The sequence below is a fragment of the Carcharodon carcharias genome, chromosome 3, assembly GCF_017639515.1.
Source record: "Carcharodon carcharias isolate sCarCar2 chromosome 3, sCarCar2.pri, whole genome shotgun sequence".
Taxonomy (NCBI): domain Eukaryota; kingdom Metazoa; phylum Chordata; class Chondrichthyes; order Lamniformes; family Lamnidae; genus Carcharodon; species Carcharodon carcharias.
This window is the reverse complement of record NC_054469.1, coordinates 133,183,481-133,208,942: the sequence shown is the minus strand read 5'-3', so window position 1 is coordinate 133,208,942 and position 25,462 is coordinate 133,183,481. Positions and strand designations below refer to the sequence as shown.

Genomic DNA, 25,462 nt, shown 5'->3' with positions numbered 1-25,462 from the left:
ATCCTGCCCTGGATTAAGTTTAATTAAAAACGCAATGGCCGCTTGGCCAAGTGACTAGTGCGCTGACTGATCTGTGCACCAAGCATGAAATCGCGGGAACCATGTAAAATCCTGGTGAATGTATTTTTTAATCGGTCTGGTTGCCCCTTTAGTTGTCAGCGGACGTGCTTCCGAGATCTGCATGTGCCTGCCGACCGTAATATCACCTTACTCTACCCGCCACCTCTCATTCCCAATTTTTGGCAAAATAGAGAGACAGACATGAACTTGGGCCTCTCGGAGAATCAGGATGGAAAAAAACTCTCACCCAGCAGAGATGTTGTCAATAAAATCCTCCCTCTGATAAAACCAGATATAAAGATATGGCTCAACATCCACCATCTGCTACCTTATGGAATGAAAATTTTTATGGCCTCAGCTTCTTTGCACAAGGTCCTTCCAGACATTCATGGAATACATTTGTGTCTCCAGCCAGTTTGGCTTGAACCATTGCATAAAACAAGGGACATATGCTCCTTGTAATTGGCATTATTAATTCAGGTTAGCAGGAAGGAAAATCCATCAATGTATCAACACCAAGACAAGGAACTTAACTTTTTAAAAACACAAGAACATTTGATGTGAGAATATAAATTCTTCTATAAAAAGGTGGCACTCCTGAAATAGAAAGTAATCTCTCTGGACTTTCCTTCCTCTTTATGCATTATATGATTAAGACTTTGTTTCTCTGACATTAATTTTTTCAGTACTTTACCTCAATGAAGAAAGAATTTGCAAGCAAAATTAGAAAGTTGTATCGGTTGCAGTGAAACAGAATAATTAAGGCTGATTTTGTTATGTTCTGATCAGGCCATAAAAATTTTCATTCCATAAGGTAGCAGATAGTGGATGTCGAAGATTCTTCCAGCTTACCTGCTGCATTACCAGGGAATAGTAGACACCCTTTCTGTTCATGAGCTCGCTCTGTGTTCCCTGTTCAGTGACCACTCCTTTGTCAAAAGCAGCAATGACATCAGAAGTGCGGATTGTTGAGAGGCGATGGGCAATCACAATGGTAGTGCAACCTGCTCTTGCCTGCAGTGAAACAGAGTGATTAGAAAAGGTGTTACCAGACCTTGCTCAAATGGTTTGAAAACTTAAAATATTCATCTATAAATCTCAAAAATTATTTTAATTACACATTAATGAGCTGCTTTGTATCACAGGCTCTCTAATTAAGCTGTCTGAATACTACCATATGAAATTCTTTGTCTATCATTTCAACACTTATTTGAAAATAATTATCGTCTCCATTAAAAGTGCAGTCAAAGGAATTTCAGAGGAATGTGCATATTATGCATTAATCCATTAATATTCAACAGCATAATTCTGAAGCCTTCTTTAAATAAGGCAAAGTGTCATAGAGTCATCTGGAGCTTTTCTAAAGAATTATCACCGTGTACAATATTACTTGGAGCTGACAGATCTGAAACAAAAGCAGAAAACCCTTGCGATGCGCAGTAGGTCAGCCATAATCTCTGAAAGAAAGGACAGGCCAAATTTTTGGGTACAGCCATAATTCTGAATTAAGTGGATTCTCTAGTCTGCTATAAACCACAAATTTGTCCCACACTATATCTCTGAATTCAGACATATGCTACGGGCAGCATTTTAACTGCCACAGGGAGGTGTGGGGGTGTTTTGGATTCAGGTGTGAATGGGTGGTTAAATGGCTGAAAAGTGTCATGGAGTCGGAAACCTTGCTGACGTAATCCTTTCCACTTCCGGCTTTACCCGGAGTACATTTCAAGCCCAGCAGGAAACCCCCGCAATGGTATCAAGTTCGTGATTTCAATGTTCAAACAAGCAACTAATGCTGCCTTTAAACAGGATTCTGGGGCAGAACTTTCCATTCCGTGGCTGGGCACGTGCCCGACCCGAACCGGAATGAAATAGTGTGTGATGACATCAGGTGAATGTCCCAACATCATCGAACACTCCCACGATCTTTCAGTTGTGGGCACGCGCGAGAGGCAGCAGCGCACCCGCCGACAAATATGAGGCTTTTTGAGGCCCTTAAACAATTAATTAAATTGAAATTTTCACTGCCCGTCCAACTGTTCAGTTGGCGGGCAGGCAAATAGGCCAGGCGGCCTTTGCATTTTTAACGAAACATCATCAAAGGGCGGGATGAGGTTTTGAACAGTGACTAAAAAACCAATTATAAGTTTTAAAACTCATATTTCACATGTACATATGGCAGAGGCACATGTGGGGACATGTTTTCCTTCTTAAAAAATCTTTATGTTTAATATTAAAAATCTTCAGTTCCCCGAGGCAGCTCTGTGTCTTCAGGGAGCTTTCAATGAGCACATCCCCATGCATGTGCACACTTCAGTGCTCGCGCTCCTCCCGCCCCCACCCTGGCAGCGCCAAGGTTATCAGCACGGGTTTCACACTGGCTGGCCGTTAATTGGCCAGCCAGTGTGAAAATGCGGTCAGGGTCTGATCGCGGACGGCAGACCATTGCGCAGTGGCTCCCTGGCCCGCCCGATGAGGGGAAAATCCTCCCCCTGGTTTTCACAGTCAGATCATGCATTTCCCAAACTGTCTGCAGCTCGCAAGGTCAACAAGACGAGAGTACAGCACAGAGAAAATGAATGTGAAATGAAACTGACAGTCTGGAAAGCCTTTAAACAGTGAAACTGCATATTTGCTTCTAAAATTAAAACAGAAAATGCTGGAAAAACTCAGCAGGTCTGACAGCATCTGTAGAGAGAGAAACAGAGTTAACATTTCGAGTCCGTAAGACTCTTCTTCAGAGCATATTTGCTTCCTTTCCTGAAGTCTACAGTTCAAGGTGAATTTGAGATGTAAAAAAATAGAGGCCTAGAGAATGGGAGTTCAAAGAAGGTGTTACATTTATTGAAATAAGCATTAACAGAATGCCATTAACATGGCTATACACACCCAAGAGAATACCCCTGTGTAACTAATAAGTCTTCCTCATCTATTACTCTTACTATTGTTCTTGTGTGGTGCAATCCCTGTGGTTTCAGCAGGACTGCAGGCAGATTGATTATTCTCGTTTTGACAACTGAGATGCCCGTGGTGGACATTCTCTGTATTTTGGAGCCTATGAGAGCCCTGCAGAAGAGTCCTCCACTTGCACCTGTGCAGTAACAGACTCTGTCATTGGGGGAGAAGGCAGCATGTAAGGCGCTGAGTGGGATGGGGGAGCGGGGGCAGGGGTGGTGGTCGTCAAGGGATGAGATTTGGAGCGCCTTGAGAAGCATCCAACTGACATGTGCTCTTTCTCCTTCTTACCTCCCATGGCCTACCTGCATTTTCTGATAGCTAAGAGTTGGACAGCATTGACTACATTGCTGAACCCAGGGCAAGGCTACACTCCAATCTGTGTAAAGTGGCAGCCAGAATGTGCAGGTGTTGATCAGGTCCAGCATGCACTCGCTGGCCTGCAATGTCTGATTTTCCCTGTAGGTGGCCATCTTTACATGGAGATCAACATCAGTATAATTGCCTGAGATGTCATGGCACTCATGGCAGAGATGAACTCCTCCAATATCTCTCCAAAGATTTTCACTGTCTCTGGAAATGCTGACTGAAGCACCCACATTTCCTGTTGCTGCTCCACAAGTTCCCCAGTTGTGGATGACCCCCTGAGTCTCAGCATCTATGTCCAGCTGAAGAGAGTTTGCAGTGCACCCTCCGACAGCGACTCACTGCTGTTCCCATCTCCAGCACCTGATACTGCCCACTTGTGATGTGCCCCTCACCAAGCGACAACCTAATTATCTCTGCTGGAGCCCCCAAGGATGTGTGTGTGTATCTGTCCTGGTGGTTGGTGTGCATGAGTCAAGTGTCACTGCATTCTTGTGGCCAAATTTTTGCTCCCGAGTGGGTGCTCAGAGTTTGGTAAATTCCCAACACTACAAACCTGCCTCTAGAGAAAACTTGCCAAATGGTCTAATTTTCATTCCGGGGTGGTTGCGGGGGTGGGGGGGTGGTGGTGGCAGGAGTGCTAACTGGAGTCATGCCCACCGTCCCTGGAAAGTGTTCAGAGGCAACCACAAGGACTGCCAAGTTCCGAGGTGGGCTGTTTAAAAGGCCAAGCTCAGTACACTGGGACTTTGTTCCAGTTGTAATAAAAACAATAAAACAAAAATCGGCCCTCTAGCCCTCACTTCTCACACCCCATCATTCCCCACAAACTGTCCATGCCCCACACATGCAACTCATGCCACCTCATCCCCTGCCCAACCTTCATACCCTTTATACCAAACTATGCCCCTCTATTCACTCCCCATGGCCCCTCATACCTTCCATGCTAACCTATGCTCCCCATTCATCCCCATGGTTCTTTATAGCCCTTTTCCCACCTTAGTACCAATCCATGCTCCCACTCACCACACTTTGCCCTTACAACTCACACAGTATCAACCATGGGCAGACCTCAGGAGCCATGCTGAGATGAAATGAAATAAAGTTCTAAATATCTATTACAGACTTCATGATATATATATATATATATATTTATTTAAAATTTCATCGGTAAAAACACATTCAGTACATTTAAATCCCTTCAAATAGTTAATCCACTATGAAAACAAACAATTGTATGCCTAGCAAATTGAAAGACATCTAATCTCTTCCACCCACTGTCGTTGACAGGGCCTTCAACTGTGTCCGGCCCATCTCCCGCGCATCCGCCCTCATGCCTTCTCCTCCCTCCCAGAAACATGATAGGGTCCCCCTTGTCCTCACTTATCACCCCACCAGCCTCCGCATTCAAAGGATCATCCTCCGCCATTTCCGCCAACTCCAGCATGATGCCACCACCAAACACATTTTCCCTTCACCCCCCCTATCGGCATTCCGTAGGGATCACTCCCGCCGGGACAGCCTGGTCCACTCCTCCATCACCCCCTACTCCTCAACCCCCTCCTATGGCACCACCCCATGCCCACGCAAAAGATGCAATACCTGCCCCTTCACTTCCTCTCTCCTCAACGTCCAAGGACCCAAACACTCCTTTCAAGTGAAGCAGCATTTCACTTGCATTTCCCCCAACTTAGTCTACTGTATTCGTTGCTCCCAATCTGGTCTCCTCTACATTGGAGAGACCAAACGTAAACTGGGCGACCACTTTGCAGAACACCTGCGGTCTGTCCGCAAGAATGACCCAAACCTCCCTGTCGCTTGCCATTTTAACACTCCACCCTGCTCTCTTGCCCACATGTCTGTCCTTGGCTTACTGCATTGTTCCAGTGAAGCCCAACGCAAACTGGAGGAACAACACCTCATCTTCCGACTAGGCACTTTACAGCCATCCGGACTGAATATTGAATTCAACAACTTTAGGTCGTGAGCTCCGTCCCCCATCCCCACCTCCTTTCTGTTTCCCCCTTCCTTTTCTTTTTTTTCCAATAAATTATATAGATTTTCCTTTTCCCACCTATTTCCATTATAAAAAGAGAAAAGAAATTTATTTATTTATTTATTTATTTATTTTTTACATCTTTTATGCTCTCCCCACCCCCACTAGAGCTATACCTTGAGTGCCCTACCATCCATTCTTAATTAGCACATTCGTTTAGATAATATCACCAACTTTAACTTTAACACCTATGTGTTCTTTTGTATTATTGTTGTTGACATCTTTTGATGATCTGCTTCTATCACTTCTTGTTTGTCCCTACAACCACACCCCCACTCCACCTCTCTCTCTCTCTCTCTCTGCCCCCCACACACACACCTTAAACCAGCTTATATTTCAACTCTTTCTTGGACTCGAACTCAAGTTCTGTCGAAGGGTCATGAGGACTCGAAACGTCAACTCTTTTCTTCTCCGCCGATGCTGCCAGACCTGCTGAGTTTTTCCAGGTAATTCTGTTTTTGTTTTTGTTTTGGATTTCCAGCATCCGCAGTTTTTTTGTTTTTAATCTCTTCCCAACCAATCGGAGCTGTCAATCCAACTGTGAATTTGCAGACCTCCCACTGTGATAATTATAGATTGTGGAAGCAGTCAAGCAGAAATAATACTATATATTTTTAATTCATTTATGGGATGTGGGCATTGCTGTCTAGGCCAGCATTTGTTGGCCATCCCTAATTGCCCTTGAGAAGGTGGTGGTGAGTTGCTTTCTTGAACTGCTGCAGCCCAAGAAGGAAGTTCACCAGCAAGAAGGCATCAGAGTTTATGAGCTAGAGGCTGAACTAAATACATTTGATGCATCTCTGCTCTTTGATTTACCATGTCTTCCCAAATTTGATCCCTTGACCCCATTATGTGTTCAAAACCCAATCTACTTCCCTAGTTATGCAGTTTGCATGAACATCAATCCCAGCATTGGTACCTACATGGACCACAATGGCTGAGTCCTCCCCCTCTCACTGCAAGTTCCTCTCCAGCCCTGAGCATACGTCCTGAACCCTGGCACCAGGCAGGCAACACAGCAATCTGGACTCACGTTCTTTGCTACAGAGAATGGTGTCAATCTCTCTGACTATCCCCTATTACCACTAAATTCCTTTTTGCCCCCATCCCACTTGAATGGCTTCCTGGGGGAGGGGGAGGACTCAGTCGTTGTAGTCCGTTTAGGTACCAACGGCATGGGCTGAAGGAGGAGGATGAGGGAGGAGGTTCTGCATAGTCAATATCCTGGGGGAGGGGGAAAGTTACCTGGATTCTTTGTACAAGGAGGAAGTCACAGCTCTTAGGACAGGGTCTTCTGATTTGGTCAGTGGTCAGGGACAGGACAGTGTGACTGCGAGTGAAGCAGGTAAGGGGACTCGGGGGCAGGAGTGCAGGAGTGTGAGCCTCTGCAATTGTACAACAGGTGTGAGGTTTTTTCAGCTTGTTTGGATGAGAGTGGGGGCTGTAGGGTGGATGAGCTAACTGGCCATGGCACCGTAGTACAGGAAGCCATTCAAGTGGGGGAAGTTACGAGGAATGTAATGGTAGTAGGGGATAGTATAGTCAGAGGGATTGACATCGTTCTCTGCAACAATGAATGTGAGTCCAGACGGCTGTGTTGCCTGCCCGGTGCCAAGGTTCAGGACATATGCTCGGGGCTGGAGAGGAACTTGCAGTGAGAGGAGGAGGACTCAGTCATTGTGGTCCATGTAGGTACCAATAACATGGACAGGATGAAGGAGGAGGTTCTGCATAGTCAATATGAGAACCTGGGCACCAAATTAAGAAGCAAAACCTCAAAGGTCATAATCTCTGGGCTATTACCTGAGCCACATGCAAATTGCACAGGACAAATCAGATTAGGGAGATGAATGTGTGGCTCAAAGACTGGTAATGAGGGAAGAGGGTTCCAGTTCATGGGTGTTCTTGCAAGCCACATATCTAGGGAAGTAGAGAGGGCTTTAAACACATAGTGGGGGCAAGGGTTCAAATTTGGGAAGATGCGGTAAATCAAAGAGCAAAAGACAAAAGAAAAAGGAATTATTGTGGGAAATGAAAAACAGACTGTGACAGGAAGGGATATAGTGTACAAATATAACAGTAAATCAATAGATGAAGCTAGAAGCTCTGCATCTGAATGCACGTAGCATTCAAAACAAAACAGATGAACTGAGAGTGCACATAGAAATAAATAATTATGATTTGATAGCCATTACTGAGACATGGCTGCAGGAGGACATGGATTGGGATCTGAATATTGAAGGATACAGGATACTTAGGAAGGACAGGAAGAGAGGAAAAGGTGGACAGATGGCTCTGTAAATAATTATGGCATTAGCAAAATGGAGAGGGATGACCTAAGTTCAGGAAACCAGGATGTGGAAATGGTTTGGGTATAAATGAGAAATAGTAAAATCAAGAAGTCACTTGTGGGAGTTGTGTACAGGCCCCCTAACAGTAACCACATGGTAGGGTTGATCATAAAGGAATAAATAATTGTAGCTGACCAAAAAGGCCAGGTAACCATGGGAGATTTTAATTTACAAATAGACTGGAAAAGTCAGATGGGAACAGATAGCCTAGATGAGGAGTACATTGAATGTTTTTGGGATAGTTTCTTAGAACAGCATGTTCTGGAGCCAACTAGAGAGCAGGCTATAGTAGACCTGGTATTGTGCAATGAGATTGGACAAATTAATGACCTCATAGTGAAGACACCGCTAGGTAGCATCAACCATAATATGATTGAATTTTACATTCAGTTTGAGGAAGAGAGTAGTGGGGCTGGGTCTAAGTTTTTAAACTTAAATAAGGGCAATATTGAGGGCATGAATGCTGAGCTGGCTAAAATGAATTGGCAAATTAGATTAAGGGATAGGTTAATAGAGATGCAGTGACTAATATTTAAGGGGATATTTCAGAATGCACAGAATAGATACATTCCAATGAATAAGAAACAGTCCAAGGGATGGACACACCTTACATGATTAACTAGAAAGGTTAAAGATAGTATCAAACTTAAAGAAAAAGCATGTCATTTTGCAAAGATAGGTAGAGGGTCAGAAGCTTGGACAGAATGTAAGGAACAGCAAAGAATGACTAAAAGACTAATAAGGTGGGAAAAATTAAAATATAAGAGAAAGCTAGCCAGGAATATAAAAACCAATGGTAAAAGATTTTATAAACATTTAAAGAAGAAAAGAGATCACAAAGTGAGCATTGGTCTTTTAGAAAGTGAGTCTCGCGAATTGATCATGGAAAACAGGGAGATGGCAGATGAATTGAACAGGTATTTTGCATCAGTTTTCACTATAGAGGAGACATGTAACAACCAAAAGCAGCAATAAACCAGGAAATGGTACTGGGGTGGGAGTTAGGAAAATTATAGTCACTAGAGAAGTGGTAGTGAGTAAATTGTTGTGGGCTAACAAGAGCACAGGTCCTGGTGGACTTCATCCTAGGGTCTTAAAAGAAGTATCTAGTGTGATAGTTGATGCATTGGTTTTAATTTTCCAAAATTCCCTAGATTCGCAGAAGGTCCCATTAGATTGGAAGATAGCAAATGTAACTCTATAATTCAAAAAGGGAGGGGGGTAGAAAGTGGGAAACTAGAGGCCAGTTAGCTTAACATCTGTGGTAGGGGAAATGTTAGAAGCTGTTATTAAAGAAGTTATAGCAGGGCACTCAGATAACCTCAAGATCATCAGGCAGAGTAAACATGGTTTTGTGAAAGGGAAATTGTGTTTAACCAACTTATTGGAGTTTGTTGAGGAAGTAACATGTGCTGTGCATAAAGGGGAACAGGTGGATGTACTGTACTTAGATTTTCAGAAAGCATTTGATAAAGTTATTGTAGAAAATAAAAACTCACAGTAAAGGGAGTAACAGGTTGGCATGGATAGAAGATTGGCTGACTAACAATAAGCAGAAAGTAGGCATAAATGCGTAGTTTTCAGGTTGGCAAGATGGAACAAGTGGCGTGCCACAGGGATCATTGCTGGGACCTCAACTGTTTACAATTGATATAAATTTCTTGGATGAAGGGATTGAAGGGATGGTTGCAAAATTTGCTTATGACACAAAGGTAGGTAGGAAAAGTAAGTTGTGAAAAGGACATAAGGAGGCTAAAAACAGAAAATTATTGGCTAAGTGAGTGGGCAAAGATCTGGCAGATGGAGTATAACGTGGGAAAATGTGAAATTGTCCATTTTGGCAGGAAGAATAAAAAAGAAGCATATTATCTAAATGGTGAGATATTGCAGAGCTCTGAGGTGCAAAGGAATCTGGGTTTCCTAGTGCATGAATCACAAAAAACTAGTATGCAGGTATAGCAAGTAATTAGGAAAGGTAATAGAATGTTATCATTTATTGTGAGGGGAATTGAATACAAAAGTAGGAAGGCTATGCTTCAGTTGTACAGGGCACTGGTGAGGCCACATTTGGAATACTGTGTACAGTATTGGCTACCTTACTGAAGGAAGGATGTAAATGCGTTGTAAGTAGTTCAGAGAAGGTTTTCTAGACTAATACCTGGAATGGGTGGGTTGTCTTATGAGGAAAGGTTGGGCAGACTAGGCTTGTATTGATTGGAGTGTAGAAGAGTAAGAGGTGACTTGACTGAAATATATAAGATCCTGAGGGGTCTTGACAGGGTGCATGTGGAGAGGACGTTTCCTCTTGTGGGAGAATCTAGAACTAGGGGTCACAGTTTAAAAATAAGGGGTCACCCATTGAAAACAGAGACATGGAGATTTTTTTTTCACTCAGAGGGTTGTGAGTCTTTGGATCTCTCTTCATGAAAAGGGAGTGGAAGCAGAGTCTTTGAATATTTTTAAGGCAGAGGTGGATAGATTCTTCGTAAGCAAGGGGGTGACAGGTTATCGGTGGTAAGTGGAATGCAGATTTCACATTACTATCAGATCAGCCATGATCTTATTAAATAGTAGAGAAGGCTTGAGGGGCTGAATGGCCTACTCCTGCTCTTTGCTCGTACATATATTTTCCCTTTCCTATTTTCTCATCTTTTGCTTAGGTCAAATATTATGTTTGCTATTCTCATGTCCTTTGATACTTTACAATATTTAGTTCTTTAAAGGTTATTTCTTTTGCTTATCAAGAAAATTGTTTACTTCATCTAATACCCATTCCACTAGGAAATGTTTCTTTGTTTGTTTTCTTCCTCCCCACCCCCTTTTTCTGATTATTGACATGTTTTTCATTGACTATGTTCCCTCTTCAACCACTCACGGGCCTACTGTGGGTTTCCAGTTTTTCCTGCTTTTCACTGTATTTGGTTTGATAGATGAATAGAAGCAGTACAGATACAGTATTAAAACACCAAAATAGAATGCACTAAAATTAGCAAACGTTTGAAATTCAAGAAACAAAATGTGTTTGGAATGCTTTACTTAGAAGAAAGCCAAGTTCTCACAGGGAAAAAAGTTCTAAGAAAAAACTGTCAAAATGCAAACTTACTGAGTTTACTGTATTAGTTCAGTAAAAAGTCTAATTGAGAAGCAGGACTTACCTAAGTTCATTGGCTAAGAATGCAGGTCGGGAATTAGAGCATGGGGATCAGCACACTTCACAGGATTTTTTATTTCATCATTATAAATTAAAGAATGGAAAACTCCAAAATGTACATTGAGCTCAGTGTTCAAATGGCTGTTTATATCTGGAATGCACATCTCTGTGCCATTCATCAAATTTACTCTAAAACCTTTGAGGATGTGAACACATAATTAAAGCTAATGCTCTCAGAGTACTGGGAGAATGTTGTACCAAAAAGGTCAAATGTCATTCATCATGTGGATGTTTATGGCATGTTGCTTCACACAAACTGGAAGCCACAATTGTCGGCATAAAGCAGTACCTGCACATTAAACATCTATGTAAGTGAATTGGTTTGAAATAATTCTAGGAGACATAATAAGGCAATTTGTTTCCTTTAAAACTATCTGCAGCTTGGCTTACTCAGGAGTAATACTGGCAAAAGCAGAAAAAGAAACTGAGAAAGCTTTGACATTTCCCATATACTGAAATGTTCAATAGTTTAAATAACCTGTATGTTCTTTCTCAATGGCTGCAGTTTTCCGTGCCAGCTGGCAGCGGGCATGATAAGTGGCCTGCACAGACAACATGACGCAATCGGTTTCACAATGGCAGGAAGTCAGTTCGCGATTGTCCGCTCAGCCCACCAATGGCGGGCCGTATATTCCACCAATGGTCGTCGGGGAGCTAATCGTAATATATTGGCATATCACTAAAAGGCCATCCCGCCAAGCTCTTGGAACCCTGTTGACTGTCCAACCATGTCGGCAGGAAAGCACGTCGACATGTTTCACAACAGCACGCAGGTGACGTGCACTTGATGGCCTTCACTCTGTGGGAACTGGAGGTGAGTGAACAGCATCATTCTGCAGAGCTCGCCAGGGTCGCCTGTTGCTTTGCAGGCTTCAGTGGCGCCAGGGGGCAGGGCTGGGGTGAAGCACCACCCTACCAGGGAGGCGGCTATTGTCGGTGGGGGGGATCTGGAGACAACTGCTGTCCAGCCTTGGAGGCGACTATTGCCGGGGGATGGTATCCAAAGGCAACTGTTGCCCAGCCTCAGAAGTGACAGTTATCGGGGGAGTGTCCGGGGACACCTACTGCCTAGCCTTGGAGGTGACTGTTGTCGGGGGTGGAGGTGTCCAGGGGGACAAGCCCTGGCTTTGGATCCCACGCACGGGAAATCAAGGTGGGGGGCAGAGTCAGCAAGGGAATTGGCCTTGCAATAGGGACGCCTCTACAAACTGACCATTCCTCTACAACTGAAACAGGTCAGGCGCAGCTGCAGTGATATGATTGGGGTCGGGCTCCTCGCTTGCCCGCCCACACAAGCAACACGGAGGAACCAAAGGGCCACTAAATGCTCCATACCTTACCCCCACTCCCACCCCACCCCTCTCCGGCATAGACTGTAAGTCTGTGACCACTTTACTGGATCATGGAGCAGTTGGACTGCACACCTTGTACAATCCCCTCGCCAACGCTGACCATGTAGCAGTCACTGCTGGAGGTGCTCACAGCCCCTTGCAATCTCAGCATCCAGGTTTGGACCAGTCTCCCCCATGTCACGGGCTGACAGGGAAGCCATGCAATGCACTCATCTGTGGTCATCTGAAGGGTGGCCAGCACTGTCTGGGAAGCATTAAGGGGCGGTCACACAGGGCCAGGAATGGTGCTAAGCACAGCCATGGTAACCCCTTCTCTCTTTCTTTCATGCTGCAGGAGGACTACATCAGGAGCATGGAGCCTGGTAACCTAGCTAGTTGTCTACAGAGAGCAGAGAGGACGGAGGGAAAAGCAGCTGAAGCTCCTGGCCGCGTGAAGGCAGGAGCAGCAACCTCATGAAGAAGGGATTGCTGGAGCTCCCACACACGCTGCCCAGGAGCGACAGCGAGCCGTGGCTGGTCGGCGCCCAGTGACACCCAGGGTCTATCAACGCCACCTGCTGCGGATGACCGAGAACCTGTGTCACCAGTGACTGCACATGTCTAGGGACCTGGTCGCTCACATCTGCCACTTGCTGCAGGACATTGTCCAAGAGGACATGGAGGGCATCCACTGCCAGTGGCTGCTTTCAGGGCTCCACAGGTGACATCTGTGGGATTTCAAAATCCACCACCCACAAATGCATTCATAAGGTCACAAATGCCATCTTCTAGAGGGCACACAACTTTGTGCATTTTGCCCAGAACTAGGACAGCCAGGATGCAAGGGCTATTGGATTCTCCTGGATCTCAGGATTCCCACAGGTGCAGGATGAGATTGACTGCACCCATGTGGCACTCAGCTCTCCATGGTAACACATGGTGGGCTACATCAACCACAAGGGCTTCCATTCACTGAATGCACAGCTGGTATGCAACCACCAGAAACACATCCTGCAGGTTTGCACATGATTTGCAGGGACTGTGCATGACACAATCGGTCACAGATTCCTAAAGCCTTCCAGGGTCCACAGAAGCTGCAGGGATGGCTCCTCAGGGACAAGGTCTACCTGCAGAGGCTGTGGCTGATGACACCCGTGTGGTGGTCTCAGACTGCAGCAGAGCGACGCTATAATGAGGCTCTGGCAGCCGCTTGCACCTTGATGAAGCAAACCATCGGGATGCTGAAGATGCAATTCTGGTGCCTGGACTGGTCTGGAGGAGCCCTGAAATACAGGCCGCAGAGGGTGTCATGCATCGTTGTCATCTGCTGTGCCCTTTACAACCTGGTGCTACAATGGGAAGATGAGTTGGCTGAGGAGGAGATGGAGGAGCTGGAGGTCCCCTTGGATGAAGAGGATGCTGATGGGGATAAGGCTGAGGAGGTCCTCGGTGGCGATGATGATGGGGGTGAGGCTCTTGCACAGGTTAGATGAGGCAGGCATGCTTGGGAGGCCCTCGTAGCTGCTAGATTTGTGGAGGATGATGACAAATGCAGTGAGGTGACCCCATAGATCCTCACATCGCAATTGTGAACGTTTGACTCCCAGGGCTACTCTAAGCTAATTCCCACTGAGGTGTGTGTTTCTGCGCTGGTAGAGGGTGTGGGTGAGCACTGTGACAGGACTTCAAGGAGGGTGCCTCCAGATTCCTCTCCAGAGCTTTCTTCAATGCTTGAATGGAGCCCCTGGGTCATGGACCCTGTTTGGCAGATGTATCTACAAAAGTAAGGGGAGATAATTAGTGCATGGCAGTGGCCTGTGAAACAGGACACATCACTCACAGTATGGTTGTCTGATGGATGTTGCACTGCTGGAATCTCACTTGGTAGAGAAGCGCCAACCTCACCACCAGCACAGGAATGTTCCAGATCATGGCTGGCCAGCTGGATGGCTCTGTTATCAATGCCTGTGAGGACCTTGATTTCAGGCATTCCTCCATCATTCTGCAACATCTCTCTCTTGTTGTGTGCCAGCTTATCCTGCATGGATAGAGATGCAGAAAGAGCAATCAAGACACCTGCCTGGCCAGGTGATAAGTATGCCTGGCCTGTGTGGGTGGTGTGTGGTGCCATGGATGGGATGAGGACAATGCAGGTGTGTGTGAAAGAGTGAATGGCGATGTCCCTTGCACTGGCAGTGAATGAGAGCCCTGTGGATGTGTGCTGGGTTTGTGAGTGCGTGAGTTGGGAGTGATGAGAAGAGTGACTTATCCTGGCGGAACAGAAGAGATCCTTCATCCTCTTGCGGCACTGGGCAGCTGTCCTCTTCTGAAGGACATTGGCACTGATCACCACTGCCACTGCATGGTGGCTGGGGATCCCACACACGTCACCAGAGAGCCACAGTGAGCCATCGCTGGTCGACACTTAGCTAGACCCAGAGTCTATAGATGCAGCCTTTCATCCCTGCAGATGACCAAGAACCAGTGACGTTGAAGACTGCACATGTTTAAGGAACTGGTCAGTCACATCTGCCAGCTACTGCAGGATTTGGCGCCACAGGGACATGGAGGGCACCCGTTTCCAGCAGCTGAGAAAGTGACCATGGTGCTCAATTTCTACATCAGTGACTCTTTTCAGGGCTCCACGGGTGACCTCTGTGGGATCTCACAAGCCTCCAACCACAAATGCATCCATGAAGTCAATGATGTCATCTTCACAAGGGCACACATCTTTGTGCATTTCGCCCAGGACCAGGAAAGCCAGGATGCAACAGTGATGGGATTTGCCCAGATCTTGGGTTTCCCACAGATGCAGGGTGCCATCGACGCTCAGGTGCCGCTCAGGTCTCCGTCACAACACGTGGTCAACCATGTCAACTGTAAGGGCTTCCATTCACTAAATGTGCAGCTGGTGTGTGACCACCACAAACACATCCTGCGGGTCTGCACACGGTTTCCAGAGAGTGTCGACGACTCCTACGTCCTCAATCGGTCACAGGTCCCTGACATCTTCCAGGGTCCACAGAAGCTGCAGGAATGGCTCCTTGGGGACAAGGGCTATTTGCAGAGGCCATGGTTGGCCACAGAATCACAGGTTTGTTATGGTGCAGAAGGATGCCATTCAGCCCATCATGTCTGCATTGGCTCTCTGAGCATTTAAACTTAATGCCAATCTCCTGTCATTTCCCCATAACCCTGCATGTTGTTTCTATTTAAATAATCATCCAATGCCCTCCTAAATGCCTCAATTGAACCAGCCTCCACCACACTTCCAGGCAGTATATTCCAAACCCTAACTACTCACTGTGTGAAAACGTTTTTTCTCACCTCGCATTTGCTTTTTTTGTAAAACACTTTAAAACTGTGCCCTCTGGTTCTCAGTCCATTTACAAGCGGGAACAGTTTCTCCCTATCTACTCTGTCCAAAATTCCACATTATTAATTGAAATTCAATTCCATCAGCCACAATGGTGGGATTTAAACCCTTGTCCCCAGTGCATTAGCCTGCACCTTACTCAGTGATATTTCCACTACACCACTGTCTTCATCTGATGACACCTGTGGGGCGGCCTCAGACAGCAGCAGAGCGAAGGTATAACAAGGTTCATGCTGCAACTCACAGCTTGGCAGAGCAAACCATTGGGATACTGAAAATGAGATTTCCGGCACCTGGACTAGCCTGGTGGAGCCCTACAATATAGTCCACAGAGGGTGCCCCACATTGTCATCTTCTGCTGCACTCTTTACAACCTGGCACCGCAACAGGGAGAGGACCTGGCAAAGGAGGAGATGGAGGAGCTACACATCTCCTCCAGTGAGAAGGATGCTGATGCTGATGAGGGTGAAGAGATCCTTGAAGTTGACAATGACGTGCATGAGGCCTATGCACTGACCGTTTGAGGCAGGCGCACTCGGGTTGCCCTCATAGCTGCTAGATTTGTGGAGGATGATGACGACATGCAGTGAAGAGACACCATGAGATCCTCACATTGCATCTATGAATGTTTGACTTTAGTCTGGCTTATGACAATGCATATAACTTCTGTGAGAATGCTCCTGTCATGGAGACACAGTGGAGTCCCTAATAGTCACTCAATCGCAGGAGAGTGATGATGATAGGCAGTGAGGACACTCCATAGATTTTCACATGGTCTCTGAGAATGTCTGACTCCTGTCTGGCTGAGGGCAGCTCACTTGCACTCTAAGATCAGAGTCATGTGAAAGAGATGCAGCCTTGAAACTTTGAATGCATCTGATCCTTTGTCTGCTTTCAGCACTTGAACCCTTCAGGAGCAGAGCATCACTGGTCATAGAAGCTGGGAGATGGGAAACAGCACCATCTTAAAGGTGCTGAGAGCATACAGAGAGAATGAGAGAACTCTTTGAAGCCTGCCCACTACATTCTGGCAGCAATGACAGGCACCATTGAGGCACAAGCATCAGTAAGGTGTCCAGGGAGTGTGAGGCTGGACCATCAATTTGGTCTGAAGGGAAGAAGCCCTGGACTGAAACACCTGCCTTTTATCTTCTGCAGAAAGGTTTCACATCTGAGTGACATGAACCCTGCTCATCAGAACAAGGAACCATAGTCAGGTGGGCATTCTTGGGAGTTTATTGACAATAGTGAGCAGTATGTACAAGTGATTAACACCCATGCCCAGGCTGTGCAGCTACATCTCCTTAACATTCCTAACCCTGTCGCTATGTCTTGGTGCTCCCCGGACATCCACAGCAGAGGTGGAGACAGCCTGCTGACTGCTGCACCATGTCTGTGATGACCTTGGCAGGCGTCCTCTGGAGAGCCAAGACCTGGAGAACTTGGCCTGCTTTTGGGGTCCTGCTGTGTGGCAGTGGCATCCTCCTCGGACTGTGGAGCTGGAGCTTCTGAGGTCACAGGAAGAGGGGACACAGATGTGCTGGACACTCCCAGAGTCACCTGGATGGATGGCTTCAAGGGGTGCACTTGCTGATTCTCCTCCCTATGGGTACCCAAGGGCCCCTGGCTGACTCCTTGAGAAGAGGTAGCTGAAGTGGGATTGTGTTGTGCTGCACCCATCTTGCGTACACACTGTTGGAGGCCAACTATGGCATCAGCGATGGAGTTGATCCCGCACAGCAGTGCAGGAGTGACGTCCTGGACTAAGGTCTCTATGGCAGCCGCCATCCTACCTGTGTTGATCTTGGTGCATTGGTATGTCGGTGCTATCATCTCAGTCTGAAGGTGGATGGACTTCTCCATCATGCCCTGCAATCTTAGAAGAGCAGCAGACATCCCTTCCTCATGTTCCCGAGCTTGCCTTTGCAGCTCCAGCAACTGAGGTGTGATCGAGTCCAGAGGTTCATCATCTGACCTGGACTCAGCAAATTTCTGTCCTCCAGTAATCCACTGAGCATCAGACAACTGGGAAGACCCTGCCGCTACCTGCAGTGGATCAGACAGTGCGATGTGCTCACCAGATTGTGATCCCGGGGCTACTCTAAAGCTTGGTCCAACTGAGGTGTGTGTCTCTGCGCTGGAGGAGGCTGTGGGTGAGCGCTGTGACTGTACTTCAGGGAGGATGCTTTCAGATGCCTCTAGAGGTTTCTTCCAGACTTGATTGGAGGCCCTGGGTTGTGGACTCTGTCGGCTGTTTCCCAGATGTGCTTGCGGAAGAAAGGGTAGGTAATTAGTGCATGGCAGTGACCTGTGAAGGAGGGCACAACACTCATGGCATGGTTGTCTGATGGATGTTGCACTGCTGGATCCTCACTTTGTATAGCAGCACCGACCTCACCATCAGCACAGGACCAATCCAGACCGTGGCCAGCCAGCTGGATGGCTCAGTTTTCAAAGCCCTCAAAGTCTGTGAGGACCTTGATTTCAGGCATTACCCCACCAGTCTGTGACCTCTCTGTCTAGTTGTGTGCAAGCTTGTCCTGCATGAATAGAAATAGAGAGAGTGTAAGCAGGATGCCTGCCAGGCCAGATGATTAGCATGGTGAGAGAATGAATGGTGATGTCCCTTCAACCGACAGTGAGTGCGGGCCCTGTGGATGTGTGATGGGTTTGTGCGTGATAGCTGAACTTTATGAGAAGAGTGACTTACCCTGGCAGAACAGAGGAGATCATCAATCCTCTTGCAGTTCTGGGTGACTATCCTCTTTCGAAGTGCATTGGCACTGACCACCATTGCCACCACCTCCCAAGCCAGATTAGTAAGGTTACTAATATATATATATATATATATATATATATAAATATATATATAAAAACAAAAAAACTGCGGATGCTGGAAATCCAAAACAAAAACAGAATTACCTGGAAAAACTCAGCAGGTCTGGCAGCATCGGCGGAGAAGAAAAGAGTTGACGTTTCGAGTCCTCATGACCCTTCGACAGAACTTCGACAGAACAGTAAGGTTACTGCCCATCCTGCAGCCAGAGTGGGGGTTGAGGATATCACAGCGGGCCTCCACTGCATCCATATAGGTGCTCGATGGATGCGTCATTAAACTTGGGGACTGCAGTCATTTTGCCTTTCGGGGACATGTCTTCTTTCCAGCAGCCCTGGGCTCAAAACACTGAGAGGTATGCACATAGCTGCACTTTCAACATGGCGCCTGGCATGCTGAAGCGGTGCAGTGGTTGTGTTGAGGGCGAATTTCCACCTTGGAAACAGTGTGTTCCCCAGGAATGCATAACTAATGAGAGGCGGGTATGGGATGAAAAGCCGCCATTGTGGCCGGCAGGTAAGATGTTGTTTTACCCGCCTGCTACTGTGCTTTGTGCAAATCTGGGACAAAGTCACCCAATATCACAACATCAACTCCCCATTCAAATATATTGGTGGTGGGAAGCTCTTGTACTTACCTCATAGATCCAGACTGAGGATGGGATTTTCCCCTCCTTGTACTAGTGCGGTAGCAAGCAGGATAAGCAGTGTTTCACTTGCCAGCCACAATGGTGGATTTCCGTGCCGCATTGTCCACTTCCCACCTCATTAAATATGTATCAGCAGGAAATACATCATATCGTGCCTCTCTTGCCTCTGATTCACATGCCCTGCCGTGACCTCAGCGGATCATCATTCTGGGTGCGATAATTAAACCGCACCCACGCACAGCTTTCTCAATATCTGCAGCCCAGGACTGCTCCAGGTGAGAAATGGCCCCAAAGGCAAAAAAACATCCTGTACCCAAGTTTAGTGACACCTGGCTGGGCCGCCTTCTGGACACTGTGGAGGACCATCGCAAGGTGCTCTGCCCCTGTGATGGCTGGAGAAGGTCCACAAAACTTTCAATTGCAGCTTGGGAGGTGGTGTCCATGGTAGTGAGTGCCGACACGGCACAGAAGTGGTCTGTCAGCCAGTGCAGAAAGAGGATGAATGATCTCATCCATTCCGCCAGGATAAGTCAACCAGATCATCACTCCCAACCCACACACTCACAAATCCATCAGATTTTCGCAGGATGATACTCCACATGAATCTCACACACTGCCAGCACAAGGGACATCACCACTCATTCTCTCACACACATCTTCACATCTCCATCTGGGCTCACGTCGTGTGTTGTTCACAACCTCATCCTGTGCACAGCTCCATTCACCGCCACACAAGATAGCATCCTTATCCTCCACCTTGGTATGTGTCCTGCTCACACTGTCTCCATCTGCCTTTCTGCAGGACAAGCTCGCCCACGATAGGAGAGAGAGGTCCCAGACCAGTGGAGGTGTGGTCGTAATAAAGTACTTCATTCCCTTTGAGGAGTGGGTTATTGAGCTGGCTGGAGAGGACTAGGACTATTCATGTGGCGATGGCACGGTTGACAGTGCACACCCAAGTGAGGATCCTGCACCAGTTCATCACTCAGACAATGATTCTATGAGTCCATTGACCTGTTTTGAGTCACCTGCCATGCACTAATTTTCTCTACTCTCTTTCATAGGCATTTCTGGGAAGTGCCCCAATGACAGCACGAGCCAGTGCTTCATCTCCAGCCCCATGGATACATTGGATGAGGATGCTGAAGAAACACGCGCAGAATAACCGTCACGGCACTCACCCACATCCTGCACCAACACAGAGGCACATACCTCAGTAGGACCTAGTTCTATTGCAGGTTCGGGGTCACAAACTGGTGAGCATAGCAAACAATCTGGTCCACAGCACGTGGAGGCAGAGACATCCAAGATCGCCAGCACTCGGAGTACAGATGGAGGCCAGGATTCTGCTGAGTCTAAGTCAGATGACGTGCCTCCGGATTTGGTCCCAGCTCAGTTGGTGAAGTTGCAGCAACAGTCAGGGGAATGTTAGGAAGTGTTGTCAGCTGCATTCCATAGATTACAAAGTATGGTGGAGAAGCCATTGTCTGTTCAGTCTGAGGTTATAGCGTCTACATGCCAGTGAACCGAGTTCAACACTGGTACGATGGGAGCCACTATGGAGACCTTGGTCCAGGACATAGCGCATTTGCTGTTGCCGCAGTTCCATTGCTGTAGGCATTGGTGACATCCGGCAGTGGCTACTTGAGAGGGGGCCAGGGCACCTCAATCTCACTCTAGCTGCCCCTTCTCCTCAAAGAATCAGCCAGGGTCCCTCGGGGACTCATAGGGATGAGGACCAGGAGCTGGATACTCCATTGCCTTCCACCCAGGTGAATCTGGGAGTGTCCAACTGATCCCAATCTCCTCCATCTGTGGCCTCATCACCTCCAGCTCCACAGGCCGAGGAGGGTGCACTAACCCCACAGCAGGAGATCCAAAGAGGGGTGGGCCCTCCAGATCTTGGCCCTCCAGAATATGCCTGACAAAGTCATCACCTTCAACAGGGCATAGCAATCAGCAGGCTGTGGATCTCGAGGATACACCAAAATGTAGTGGTAGGGTTAAAAAGGTCAAGTAATATTAGCAGCACAATGGTGGCATGGGTGTTCACCACACGTATATACTTCTCACCATTGTAAATAGGAAGACATACATTTCACATCTCCTCTTGTGTAAGCCTTCTCTTTATGCTGAGCTGCGTTATATTGAATCAGGAGTAACATCATGGTCTCTCCTTCTATTTATCGCAGATATCACTATCATGTGCCTTTGTTCGATGTGTGTATCCATCTCACCGCAGTGTGTCCGTTCTCAAGTCATTTCCAGCATCAGTGATGCCTCACCATCAATATAACATGTTCTTGTGGAAGGCACCTCTTTTTTCATTTTTTTCTTCCTGTCTATTATCTCTCTGTCTCTTTCTTTATCAAATCTTTCCTTCCCTCTCTTTATTTCATTTTGTATACCTAAATTGACAATGAATTTAATACTCTAACTGACACTAGTTCAGACACTGTGAGGCTTATTAATGATTCTCCAATCTGAATGGCTTGGGTTATACACTGTTGGTTGCCTTGTTTACACAGGTCCCAGAGGGCATTGCACTATTTGGATTTCTAGCTGTGTCATGAAGCTATTAATGTTTATAATATTATTTGAAAATATTTTTCTTTTAAAATAGAGATTTAGTCAGTGTGTGTCTTAACTGGGTTAAAGCCAGCTGGTCTGGATGCTTTGATGTGTACTAGTTTTGATATATAAGAAAGATAGAGTGTATTTGCGTTTTTTGAATAGAGCATTCAAGGCGTGGGGTGAAAACTACCAACCAGCTAGCAGATACCAAGCAATATATTTATATTACTAATAAAATTGGTACTATGAAAGGGGTTTTATTGTTAAATGGTGGAGTTCAAAGAGGTTGGTGATACAATGAGAATTTACATTCAATGAGTGGTGCAAGATATAACTTCAGCAGTTTTGTGTGTGTAGAGCAGAAGCAACTTGACAGCAAAAGCAACTGTAAGTCTCCAACTGTCTCCATAGGAACCAAAGTGAAAAGAACCTCATTTTGAATTCGTAAGGTGAAAATGCTTTCCCTGGTTTCTGGTTAAGTCTATGGGTTGCTGTTGCCTTAATGGAGATTAGTTTGGGAATTTGTTAAAAGTTATGATTGTAGTATTTTGTATATATTTAACTTGTGTAAATTAATGAAATGTTTTATTTAGCTTAATTTAAAACCTCTCAAGAACTGGTGGTATGATTCCTACATTTAGAGTTGCATCTCAAACATAACAATTAAAATTATTGGATATGGCAGTTGTTTAAAGTTTCCCTCTGGGATTTCTAAAAATAATTCAGCTTTACCAACTGCTCGGTCATAACAATTGGGGGCTCTTGCCGGGATAAATTATATTCCTAATTCGTTGAGTGGTCAGGAATTGGTGATTCTTAAGTTTACGAGTATGAGAGGCACTTTGAATTCAGGAGTTGGTGACGTATTTTAGAAGTAGTGAGACTGCAAGGTGGCTTTGGCAATGGCTAAGACTTGTCTGGGCATAGAAACGATAACTCTGATTGGGTTGGAGAAAGTAACCAAAAGTAAGTTAACAGAGTTGGCAGATAAGTAAAAATTGGGGTTACCTGCGGGGGTTAGGAAATCAGATATAGTTAAAAGTATAGCACAGCATCTACAGTTGGAAGTTAAACCTGACACTAGTGAGTCACAGCAGCTGGAGGTCGTGAAACTTCAGTGGTAAATGAAAAAGCTTGAATTAGAAGCAAAGGACAGAAAATGTTTTTTAAAAGACAATTAGAAATTGCAAAGATGGAGAAAGAGGTAAAAGGAAGAGAGAGAGAGAAAGTTCCAACTAAAAATTTTGGTGGTTAGAAAAAAGCTGTCAGTAGGTGACGAAGGATTTATCTCTAGAGTAGAACCCAGTGGTGATATGTTTAAACTTGTACAAACTCTTCCAAAATTTGAGGAGAAAGATATTGAAGCATTCTTTATTTCATTTGAGAAGCTAACTAAACAGATGGAATTGTCATAGGATAACTGGACGTTATTATTACAGTCTAAGTTGATAGGTAGGGTGCTTGAGGCATATGCTTTGCTTTCAGAAGAAATGTCATTGAATTATGATGTGGTGAGAAAAGCTATTTTGAGCGCAAATGAGTTGGTTCCTGAAGCATACAGGCAGGAATTTAGGAATATGAGAAAACAGCCTAGGCAAATTTATGTCTCAATTTCTGGTGATAGACTGTCCACCAATATTCATTACAAGCTCACCGACTCCCACACCTACTTCAACTACAACTCCTCACACCCTGCTTCCTGTAAGGACTCCTTCCCATTCTCTCAGTTCCTTCGCCTCTGTTGCATCTGTTCTGATGATGCCATTTCCAAAACAGTGCTTCAGACATGTCTTCCTTCTTCCTTAACCGAGGTTTCCCACCCACAGTTGTTGACAGGGCCCTCAATCGTGTCTGACCCATCTCCCACATCTCTGCCCTCACACCTTTCTCTCCCTCCCAGAACCATGATAGGCTGCCCCTTGCCCTCACTTTTCCCCCTCCAGCCCCCACATTCAAAGGATCATCCTCCACCATTTCCGCCAACTCCAGCATGATGTCACCACCAAACACATCTTCCCTTCACCCCCTCTGTCAGCATTCCATAGGGACCGTTCCCTCTGGGACACCCTGGTCCACTCCTCCATCACCCCCTACACCTCAACCCCCTCCCGGTACCTTCCCATGCAATCGCAGAAGGTACAACACCTGCCCCTTTACTTCTCCCCTCCTCACCGCCCAAGGGCCCAAACAGTTTTTTCAAGTGAATGCACTTCCCTTAATTTGGTCTACTGCATTCCAATGCGGTCTCCTCTACATTGCAGAGACCAAACGCAGGCTGGGTGACCACTTTGTGGAACACCTACCGTCTGTCCGCAAGCGTGACCCAGACGTTCCTGTCATTTGCCATTTCAACACACCACCCTGCTCTCATGCGCACATATCCATTCTTGGCATGCTGCAATGTTCCAGTGAAGCGCAACGCATACTGGAGGAACAGCACCTCATCTTCTGACTAGGCACTTTACAGCCTTCCGGACTTAACATTGAGTTCAACAACTTTAGATCATGAGCTCTCTCCTCCATCCTCACCCCTTTTTGATCCCCTTTTTGCAAATATTTATTTTTGAATTTATATTTTTTTCCCACCTATTTCTATCATTAGTTTAAAAATTTATTTCCATTCATCTTTGTTTTATCCCCACCTTTTAGCCTATTTTGATATTTTCTCCCTCACCGTCCCCTTCACCCATCCCACCCCCCACTAGGGCCATCTGTCACTTGCTCATCCTGCTTTCTACTTTTAATGTCACCATTAGCACCTGCTTTAGCCAGTATCACCACCATCAACACCCCCTCAGTTGTTTGTTTATGACACCTTTTGCAATTTCTCCTTTGCCTCCACCTATCACTGGCTTCCTATCCAGCATCACCTGTCCCATTCTCCTTAAACAGTATATATTTCACCACATTTCTACTTCTCTTTAGTTCTGAAGAAGAATAATACAGACTTGAAATATTAATTCTGTCTTTCTCTCCACAGATGCTCTCAGACCTGCTGAGGTTTTCCAGCAATTTTTGTTTTTGTTAGGCAAATTTATATTGAAAGAGTAAAACAAAGTAAATTTTGACTGGTGGATATGTGCATAGCACTATTTGGATCTCTAGCTGTGTCATGAAGCTATTAATGTATATCATATTATTGGAAAATATTTTTACTTTAAAATAGAGGTTTGGTCTGTGTGTGTGTCTTAATTGGATTAAAGCAGCTAGCCTGGGTGCTTTGATGTGTACTAATTTTGATATATAAGAGAGATAGAGTGTATTTGCATTTTTTGAATAGAGCATTCAAGAAGTGGAGAAGTGGGGTGTAAACTACCACCTAGCTAACAGATACCAAGCCATATGTTTATATCACTAATAAAATTGGTACTATGAAAGTAGTTTTATTGTTAAAAGGTGGAGTTCAAAGAGGCTGGTGATACAATGAGAATTTACATTCAATGAGTGATGCTGGGTATAACTTCAGCAGTGTTGTGTGTGTAGAGCAGAGGCAATGTGAGATCAAAAGCAACTGTAAGTCTTCAACTATCTCCACAGGAACCAAACTGAAGAGAACCTCATTTTGAATTCATAAGGTGAAAATGCTTTGCCTGGTGTCTGCAATTGCCTTAATGGAGATTAGTTTGGGAATTTGTTAAACATTATGATTGTATTATTTTGTAGCCATGCATATATATTTAACTTGAGTAAATTAATA

At 45.7% G+C, this 25,462-nt stretch overlaps 1 protein-coding gene across 1 annotated transcript in view; it reads right to left on the bottom strand.

Moving 5' to 3' along the window:
- The window catches only part of LOC121276042 (ATP-dependent translocase ABCB1-like), a 102,893-nt gene that overhangs the window by 55,050 nt on the left and 22,381 nt on the right, over positions 1 to 25,462 (bottom strand). The window contains 1 exon segment of the mRNA XM_041183988.1: positions 913 to 1,074. Within this exon segment, the coding sequence (XP_041039922.1) occupies positions 913 to 1,074 (162 nt within the window).